At 41.1% G+C, this 10,744-nt stretch overlaps 1 protein-coding gene across 8 annotated transcripts in view; it reads right to left on the minus strand.

Moving 5' to 3' along the window:
• The window catches only part of LOC102296686 (cyclin-dependent kinase 17), a 51,982-nt gene that overhangs the window by 27,904 nt on the left and 13,334 nt on the right, over positions 1 to 10,744 (minus strand). For 7 of the 8 annotated variants that reach the window (XM_005950727.2, XM_042215846.1, XM_042215845.1 and 4 more), the window contains one exon: positions 637 to 770. In XM_005950727.2, the coding sequence (XP_005950789.1) occupies positions 637 to 770 (134 nt within the window). Of the gene's footprint in view, positions 1 to 636; positions 771 to 3,580; positions 4,860 to 10,744 lie in introns of those variants that run through there. The other variant, XM_005950729.3, reaches the window with a different exon arrangement.

Genomic DNA, 10,744 nt, shown 5'->3' on the forward strand with positions numbered 1-10,744 from the left:
AAAAATATGGGGTTGAAAAGGTGAATAAGAGATCCCTTTAAATGTACCACATAAATGCCACGTGTTCACTATTCACTTTATACAGTCTATCATATAATACACTGTGTATAGTGTATACTAACTGAGAGACAGCTACCACTGAGAAGTGTACATGCAAGGAAATAAGACAAAGGAATGGTCTTATTTCTAAGGTCTAAGTGTAAAGTAACAAAAAATAAGAAATGTCCCCTTTCTATTTGTTTAGGTTTTACATACAGCACAGACAGAAAATTATTCTCTTTCTTTGCCTAATTTCTAACTTGGGATTTCTTTTTATGTATTTTCTTGTCATTTATCAACCAAAAAAAAAGTACCAGTATATCAGCAACAGGCCAATCCTGATATTTGGGCCTGTCCAATTTATCATTTTAGTTCTAAAATCAGCCACAAGGTATGGTTTCCTACATAAAATCTACTTAATATTGTGAGGTGAATAGTGAAGGAGTGAATGATTTCAGACAGTCTTTGGCATCACTATTGAATTTCAATAAATAATGTTGAGTGCAGGTGCATTTTCCCTCTTGATCAAAGAGTACAGTACGCCCGGGCTAAAGGTATGTGTGTGTTTGTGTGTGGGCGTGTCCCAGATCATCATACCTCATTAGAGATGCGCCGATGGTGATTGTTCCTCATACGGACCCTCACTGGACTCTGAACCTCATCAGAGGACGTCCCGGATGCTTGGTCACTCTCCCCATCTGAACCCATCTTCACATTTTCATGGACAATGCCTGTGAAACACAAACGTGCAAAGACTTGAGACTTTTTTCAGGGATTTATGTCTTAGAAAAAGTAAAACAGGGAGAGAGAGGAGATGCGACATGCCTTTGGTACAAGGGCGGCATGTCCTACCCACTAGGCTAAAGGGGTGTCCCTTGACATAAATACCTACGCCCAGGTTTTTAGATTGTGTTTAATGACACCCTATTTCATTTCACTACTCTCTCTATGGGATCAGAAGAAAACAAAACATCTGTCTTAAATTTCACTCACCCATTATGTGAATGACACAGTAGGACCCCAACCCCCAAATGATGAATCATACCACCAGCCACACAGGGGTGTAAAACAAGTGTATAAAATGGTATTGGTAAGATGAGTAAGTACGAGATCAATATTACCCTGCGCGCAATAGGAGCTGCCATCTCTGCGTGCCAACCCCCCCACCACCACACACCTTCATGTGCCCCAGAATCCATCTGATTAATGAGTCACGGTGCAGCAGACAGGACTGTCTACTTCAGTGATGTGTGAGTTTGTGAGTAAATGTGGGGGAAGGGTGGAGGGCTCTCTCTTTGTCTGGGTCATGTACAGCACACACAGTACGTGTGTGTGTGTGTGTGTGTGGGGGGTCTCCCTGGTGTTTGTTTTGGTAAAGATAACTTTTTTCATGAAACTGAAGTAGGCTGAGTGCAGTTGCAAGCTCACACCTTACAATCATGTACCGTTTACCCATAAAACATCAGCTCCTAACAGCAGAGCACAGACAGATCGAGGGAAGTTTAGGAGACAGTGGGGTGGATGGTTTTGGTTGGAAGAGCTGATGAAGTGGAAAGAAAAATGAGTCCCCAGAGTGACTGCAACACCTCAGTTGTGGGATTTAACAACTGAGGGCTGGTTAGGTAAAGCTATTTATTACAGTGTGCTGTCTGTCAGCTGTGAAACATCTGAGGCTTATTCTAGGATTTGAAACAGGCTGGTCTCTGGACCAAAAAATATTTGAAAAGATGGAAAACATAGAAAAAAGCACAGATAAGTACTTTTAAAACTGGTTTAAATTGGTCTTTATTCAGTCTTTATCAAATTAATAAGAGGGCATAGCGTTAAAAATAATCCTCTGACTCTGTCGTTTCCCATTAACCTAAAAGCTGAATGATACCTATAGTGTGAAATTATACCTTCTGTAAGTCAATTACACAGTGATTCTTGCTCTCGAGAGTTTAAATTTAATTTTCAGGTTCTATAAAAGTTCTAAAGGCTTGTTAACCTAACCTCCTACAGTGATGAGGTGGTGGTACAGAGACAAACAGCCATACTGTTGCATGACCTAGACACAATATCTAGACAGCTATTGCTGAAATGTAGGCATCGAGTGGGCCTCCAAGTCTGATGTATAGTGCGCAGCCTCAAAGACAGGCACAAGGATACAGGGAATGGATATACCTTTGTAAGAAAATGTCTTTTGTCGCATCAGGAATCAGGAATTAACCCTCACAACCAAGATGGTGAAACATTACACTGAAGGTAAGTGACACCACAGGCTGGAGAAACTGATCCGGGATATCTACTGACAGATACACGCACAACCACACGCATGATGAGTAAGCATCACTGATCATGAGTATCACATGTCTTTCTCACTTTCTGAGAGGTCCCGATCTTGTGTGTTTATGTAAACAGCAGATGTGGGTAGATGAAACAAGATGATCTGACCAGGGAAGTAAAATTCCAGTATCACACCATTATGTTACATTCTTCACACTTTCTGTCCTAAACATTCCTCTTAGTCACATTTCTTTCAGTCTTCTGCAGTTTCTTTCTCTTCCTTTCCCATAGACGCCTAAGAGCAGACAGTAAATGTCACAAGCTACCCCCTCCCCACATGGAGCCAAGCTGGCCTAGTTAGGGTTGCTGACTCCCTGCTAGTTTGTCTAGAGGAGGGAGTGGGCTACTTTTAGGAGTGTCCTTACTTCACTCTGCTCTGCAAATACTACTTAGTTGAAAATCCATCTCCAGCACATGATAGCAACACGTCAAAAATAAAGAAAAATCCAGGGGAAAGAATATCAAAAGAAGTAAAGGAAGACTGACTTGAAAAGCCCTTCATGGAATAGCATTGGGATTTTTTCACATAAGCCCTCACTCGGCAAAGCCACACATTGAATTCAGTACATTGCTTAAGGGGGAAACAGGCGGTATTCGTAGCCACCGTCCACATCCACATTACCCAATAATAATAATAATACCACAGGCTTTGGCTTTGAACTGAATCCTTTCACTTCTCTTTCATGCTCTCAGGCGAAGAGTTCTCAAACTCCTTTTAAAGCACAGGATATCGTGCTTTTTGAATTTGTCCAGAGCAGCACGAACAAAGATACTGCGGTCATTGTGCTGACAAGTAAATGAATAAAAATTCAAAAGAAGAACTTGTCAAACTCTTCACTTCTCTGAGCTCATAGAATCCCTGTAGATAAACATGTTGCTTGGGGCCAACATGTTGCAAGTTAAGCAGGCACGCAAAGCAAATCATATTTTCACAGTAATAGGTTAAAGATGTTCAAACATGTATGATGAACAGATTCTACTTGCATAAATCTGTGTCTAAGTATAAAGTAAAAACCTGGAACATGCTTGATCGAGCTACTAACATTAATGTCCTACAAAGTCAAATAAAAGTATACAGACAGCATGTATTGATGTTTGCCACAAAAATGTGCCTTCTACCTAAATCCAAACTCTATATTGTAACAACAATCTGATCAGTGGATAAAGTCAGGATGTAGATGAGCTTCTTGAAGACGATGACAGTGATGAGACTCACCAATGCGGTTTCCTGGAGGCCGGCATGAGTCGAGCACTCGAAGCATACGGAAAGGTGACAGCCTCAGTGGGGTGTCTCTCTCCACCATTCTTACCCCCTCTCCCGTTCTAACCTCCCCCGTTTTAAGGTCTCCGACTCTGGGAACACGGGCAGAGCATCCTTGCAGATTGTCTGCCATATCCATTGCTTCAGTGGGTTTAAAGCACTAACATTTGAAGGTGCATTTAATAATGCAAATAAACATTTCATTAAAAAAATCCACTTCAGTTAAGTCCTGGAGCCCAATCAAACCGTGTAGGTGGCACCCAGGTTTGAGTAGCAGCAGCTGATTAAGGATCCAAGCTTCCTGGGAAAAACCCAATCCTTAGGCTACCTCTGTACTGCCAGAAGAGCCCCATGCAGTAAAGAACAGGTCTGACATTATAGGAATTGTGCAGACTGCACAGGCACACTAATCAAAATCCAACAACTCCCTCGGCTGCTACTCCACTTTAACACACTCTCCCTCTTCCTGTGTGTTTTTCTTAGCAGACGTTCCTTCTCTCCTCCCTCTCCTTTCTTTTTCCTCTCTGCAGTCGCTCTCCGCGTGCTGACTAAGGAAGGTCAAACACTGTGCAGGTATGCAAAATGCTGCAGAGACGGTCCAACACGTGCAAGCTAGAAACTGTTACAATCTGCCATCTCAGAATAACAGGTGTTCTGTCATCATCTGCCTTCGTCCGGACACAAGCCCGCAAACAAGGACTGTGTGCAAGGACTCACAACGCACTTAACTTGCAGCTCCTAGCAAGGAAAACACAGCCAGACCTTCCCTTTGCTTCTGTCCTTTGTGACTTCTTCATTTGCGTTCATTTTTCTTCTTTTTGCTGATGTTTTTCTGCGTCTGTGGCAGATCTCTTCTCTTTGTCCTCCTTCAACTGTTATTCAACACAGCACTCTATTCAGGCTGTTGTGCTGCTCTCCTTCTTTCCACTCCCTCTCCCGTTTAGTCCCTCCTTGCCTCTGGCGCCGCTATCAGTGTTGTCAGTGCTCCTGCTCCCTCCCTTCACCTTGCTATTACTCCCCTCCCTCTCACATGATAGAAATCTCCATCTCTCTCCCCCCTCCATCTGTCTTTATCTCTCCCTCCCGATTTCTTGCTATCACTGTCTGGGTCCAGAGATGGTGTTGAATATCAGTACAGTCATCCTCTTTTTCTATTCACGAGCCGATGACATTTTCTGCCTGATCGGCCTCTTTCTTGCACTCCATCTTGTTCACCACCTCTTTCTCGTGCTCCCCACCCTCCCTCCTCATGCTTATCGCTCTCTAGTGTAGAAAAATGAAATCCTGAGGCTTCAGAGTGATGCCTATGGCATTCTCTCCGCTCTCCCCTTTCTGCCTCAGTCCCTTCTATATTGACATGAAACAGGACACAGCAAGCACGCGCTCTTTCCTGCACATCCCACTGCACACAGAGTAACTGTTACAAATACAACTCACATGATGCTGACTATTGGCTATTAGACACACCTGGAGAGCAAACAGACAATTACATCTATACAAACTAACAGCAAGTTCAAAATAATATTAAGAAACAGAACTAAAAGCATTGGGAGCTGATTAAGTAATTTTTTCTTCAAGCTGAGGGATCATTGGGTTGATATTTGTTACATTTATGTGGTACGATCAAAAGGTCTACCCCGCAGAAATCGTTTAGTGCAAAGGCTGTTTTTAGATGAATTCCTGAGAATCCCATTTATGTAGCACTTGTAGCTCTGCGATACATGCTGGATCTCCTCCTTAAACCTGACTGTCATTTTGTTGAAGTTTGTTTAAGTTGCAAGAATGTCCTCTTGACCAAAATACCACGTCCTGTCCTGGCACATGACAGCATGCTGGGACGCAACATACTCCTGGTCATTACTGCTGAATATCCTCTTTCAAAAGATGCTGTTATAGTACAAGTCCCCAATGACCTCTCATACAAGGGACAAATTCATGTTGCACAACCTTGTTGAACAGCAGCATGCTCGTAATCAGACCTGACTTGGGATATGAAATTTACCACTTCAAATGAAAATTGCTCAAAAATGTCCAGAGACAATGTTTCTATTTCAACCAATACTTGAAATATAATTAACTCTCTGAAGAGCACAGTACCAATACGTCCTAAATTGGTATAGGATACAATTTGCTCAGCATCTTTGCGCATAAACCTAACCCTACAGCCTCTCACGTGTTAGCAAAAAAACGGTGGAACAATATTGGGCATCGGAGGTGGGATTCATAGCAGAGAATGAGACCTGTTAACAATTACGAATAAAAACAGTTGTATATGCTGTCTCTGATTCAAATTATTGCTAGAGGCAACAGTCAGTGGATATTGGTAGGACTTCGTCTTCCAGTTCCTACCACATTCTAAAACCTTGCTTACACCCATAACACCTAACATTAGAAAAGTGTTTAGAGAACATGACTGCATCCAAAATGTCAGCATGATAAGGTGTTAAAAGCCATCGTTTTGCCATCACACTTCAAAAGCCTATTTTTGACTACTGCAAAATAAAACCCTACCTCTCCCTCAAGGCCAGTGATAGGCTTGTCTTCTAAGCCTTAGCTAACCAAACACACTCATGTGGAGAGCCTCACACACCCTACATGTCAATAATGATGGGCTTAAAAAGACTTAAACAAACTTTGTAATTGTTTTAGACTCTGTAAACATCTTGGGATCTTTGAGATACCGTATTCTTAACACGCTCTGAAAGCCTTTTTTAATCTGGATAGGTTACCTTATTCAAAGTGACTTATTTGGGATCATTAAGTAAAGAGTAAAGGTCATCTACAGAAAATTAACAGACAGGTATCGATGTACTGTGATGAGCTGCTCAAAACATCAAGAACAAAAGCTCTCAACCCTCCAGCCATCACTGTTTCCCCGCCTTATTAGATTCACAAGTGCAGCTTGTATACATGGAAGATTTCTGTTTTGCTTTGCAGCCACCTCCACAAAGCTTTTTACTTCCCTCCAGGTCTCTGTTACTGTCACTTTATTTGTCCACCTTGTCTTAAACTACATTTTCTTGACTACATTTAAGCTTCTGCATTGTTTTCACCTCCTTTTTAAATCATAAATATTACGATGTGCCTCCAGACAAATAAAACAGTAAAAATCAAAGTGCATACAACATCCCTCAGGAACAGGCATACATAGAGACGCGCACTCAAGGCTGCAGGGTGGGAGAATTTAGACTGCAGTAATTACCTCTAAACCTTTTATCTTCATCTAAGGAATCTCATTATTCAATTACTAAGACCAAAGAGCCTACTGTAAGCTACCAGCTCTGTTTATGCTGGCCGGCTACATCTCAACCCCACACCCTACCCCCACCCCATATATGCAGCTCTGAAAAATACATGCATTCATTAGTAACATCTTCCTTCGCTCAGCCATAAGATTCTCAAACAGCAAGTCACCCTAACACACATAAAAAGCTTATGAGACCGACTACATAAAAGGAGTCCACTCCATTGTTCTTCCTAAAACCAATCCGGGAGTGAGCAAATGGATGGCTGAGCATGTATGCAGTGAGGCAGAGGACTACAGCAATTAATACAGCATTAATGCATTACATTAAATCCCTGGCACAGACAACGCGGTCTCTCGTGGTACGGGTGGAGATAAGGGTGGTCTTAACAAGGTGCCAGCTTTTATCTTTTGCACCATTCTGGTCTTATTTGGAGGTTAAATACAGTATTTTGATGTGTGCAGAGGGAAAGAGAAAATACAAAGGGGGGAAAGGAACAAGAGGAGACTTCTTTGACAGTACTGAAAAACAGCAGCCTGAGACAAGTTTTGAGAAAAGCAGGCAGCTTTTAGCACAGCAGTAAAAACAGACGGGAGGACCAGCTAATCCCCAACCATGTAACTACAATTAGAGCGAGCGAGAGACAGAGAGAGAGCGTGACAGAGAGAGGAAGACAAAAAGATGAGGTAGTGGTGAGAAGTAACACTGAAACTGCATTGCTCATCTTTCCTGACTGTAAGTAGAGTGTGCTGGGAGTGGGTGTTGGCCCAGATAACAACAGATATCACAAACCTGCAATACCTTTTGGACTCAGACTCCTGGCCAAACACATATAACCCCACAGCCCATTTACACAAATTAAAAGTGTATTAAATTAAACTGATACAATGCAAGTTGGACAAACACAGAGGGAAAAAGTGAAAGGGTGGGTAATCTCTTTAGCGCAGGAACAAGAGATTGCATCATCATGTCACTCTATTAAAGGCTGCAACGTGCTCTGACTGCTGAGTGGCACACAGTGAGTCAGCGAGACCAACTAGTGGGAAACACACACACAGACACGCACAGACACATGCAGTGCCTCTCAACATTTTAAACTATACCTTATCAAGACCTAAATAATAGAGTAGCCTTCTTTCTAGGCTGAGTCAAGTCTATGTCCTTTTAGGAGCTTCTGTACACTCAGTGGCACCCGTGGATTTCCTACAATGAAGTCACTGCCAGATCAACAACTTGTGGGCTCAAGAAGGTAAGATGGTCAACAAACCAATGCATAGTTTTTCTACCAGAAAACACTGATAGCTTTTTTTAAATATGTAAAATATCCCTGAATCTCATAATGAAATGAAACATTTGGTTTGTTTCTATTTTAAAAAAGCACTGTTATCTTAACAATATCGTCAATGTCGACATATAAGCTTTAAAAATATAGTATCAGTATATTCAAATTGGGAAATAAGCAGCATTATTATTATACAAGTAAGGCACCATGCAATAGTACATTATCAACCCTCCCCTATGTTGCAGTATCTGTTTTTTCATTAGGATTGTTTTAGTTTTATTCAAGCATTGTCTAGTTATCATATTCCCAGCTCACAGGATTACAACAAACCATAAGCTGCTGTTATAAGTCGAGTTCCCTTCATCTAAAGCTCAGTGACTGCAAGGAGTCTTGTTGCGGTCTATCTCCATCTCGCAGGGTATTCACAACACAAGTCTGATGTGACTCCTGAAGGAGCTGATGTGAAAAACCCTACCATTCCTCCTCACGCTTTTATCATTTCTACCTCTCATTCTCTCATAAATCACAGTTTGTTAAGCTTTATCTCATTCGAAACCCATCTCCGGCATGATCATCCTCATCTTTTCTTTCCATCCATCCCAGACTTTCTTTTCTTTGGTACGTTCTGCCCTACTGCTCCTGATATAAGCCGTTCTGCCACAGTGGGAAATGAGATTACTGGGATCTATATAGCCACAGACCACATTACATAATGTAGAGAGAAGGAAAAAGTAATTGCATGTGAGTGCTGTGAGCATGTGTTGTATGTGCGTGTTTGTAAATGTTGGATTAAGGTCATTAGAGTTTTATCCCTCCACCCTCATAGTAAGTGTTGCCAGGATAGAAAAGTTGTTTCGGTAAACACTGTTTTACACTCACACACTCACACACACACGCATGTACACACACACACACACACTCACACACACACGCCTCACCTATAGGAAGCAAAACTGACACGAGTTCAGTACGTGACTATTTCAAAGGGTGGCAGTATTACTCTGGCCTGATGTTTTGTGCGGGTCAAGGTTTATATATTATACAGCTGCAACAAGAATCCTAGTGGATCATCTGTATTGCTAAATATGACCTCAGCATTAACTACATTTTTGCAAAAGTAGATAAAGTTAATCAATTTTACAAACCCAAATGCACAACTGAATGTTATAATGTTTCTAATGAAGTTGTGGTAAAAAGGTGCATATGCTTCTGGTGCCTTCCAGGGCAGCTGTCTGGTCGGTTTGCTCTTCGTATCATTTGTGTTTTATTTGCTTTCTTTTTTCTAAATCTTTAAAGCAGTCGATATTGAAGCACGAACACGGTGTCCCTTATTACTTCCTAGTTCTCTTTCACAAAGTTCTATATTGTTCACACTCAGATGCATCTTGTACACAAAGCACATGCTCACAACACTCACATGCAAAAAAGGATCAAACACACAGAAAACACATGACTGAATGACACTGAAAACAATGAGGAAACTGACTTGTCAAAGCAGCAATGTTCACTGTGGTTATCTGATCATTTTACACAGGTGCATCATTGAACATGAACTTATGATGTAACTGTAAAAGCCAGTTGGTATAATAAGTACTTTATACAGTGCTATGCAAAAGTATTTAGCCACCCCTCATTTCTTTATATTTTGCTAGGAAAACGGGAAACAGATGCAAACGTAAGTGAAGATACATTATGTAAGGCAGAACAGAGTGTGTACAGATCTTATGAGTTTTAATGTGAACCCCTTTTCCAAATTTTTCTTGTTTCTTTAAGTCTTCACAAACCGTTAGTATGTTGTGCACGTGCATGTGTGTGCGATTCAGATGCTTTCGAGATGGTATTGCATCTGTGAATCAAAATCTGATTCACTGTGTCCATAAATCTATGAGTTTAGTCATCCCAGCTAACAAAGAGCAAGGGGCAGGGTACACCTCGGACAGGTTGACAATCTGATGCAGGCTCATTTTCCAGTTTCCTAAATTTTTTTAAGGACACACTGCACACCATGCTGAAATATGCCAGGTTTAGGGTAAATAGCTCTTTGCTAGTGCAAAAAAACTATTTTATCCCTGTCAAACTGTAATATTTGGTATTTTTTTATAGATTCAACTAAAGAAATGTGAATATTTTTTGTGACAGGCTACTAATAACAAAGCTTACTATCAATTTAAAACTGGAACTTTGCTAAGATTTCTGTTATCTGTAGATACGATAATGGTTCATCCTTGAGTTTGGTGCATTTTTCCTTGAAAAGGCAGGTATAATGTTAGTGTTAAATAGCTCAACAGACCAAAAAGGGAAAAAAAAGAAACAAGGAAACCGTTCCTCTGAACATGGTCAAGGACTGGGCTATAAACGAATGAAAAAGCAGCCAATGCGCAAAGAAAATTTTAAAAACCTCCAAAAAGCCTGGAGAGCTAGCGCTCATGATCACTTCAAAATTACAAGTCAGTCACGCTCCTTGGAATCAAAATATAAGAAAATGAATGGCACTCTCTACAGCAGTGTCAGCAATTCAATTAAATGCCTGTAGTGGCATACAGAGCAGCATAAAATATGAATAATCATGAATATTCAGCACCTTTTGTATGT

The sequence above is a fragment of the Haplochromis burtoni genome, unplaced genomic scaffold (assembly GCF_018398535.1).
Source record: "Haplochromis burtoni strain Fernald_Lab_line unplaced genomic scaffold, NCSU_Asbu1 Contig_840, whole genome shotgun sequence".
NCBI lineage: Eukaryota > Metazoa > Chordata > Actinopteri > Cichliformes > Cichlidae > Haplochromis > Haplochromis burtoni.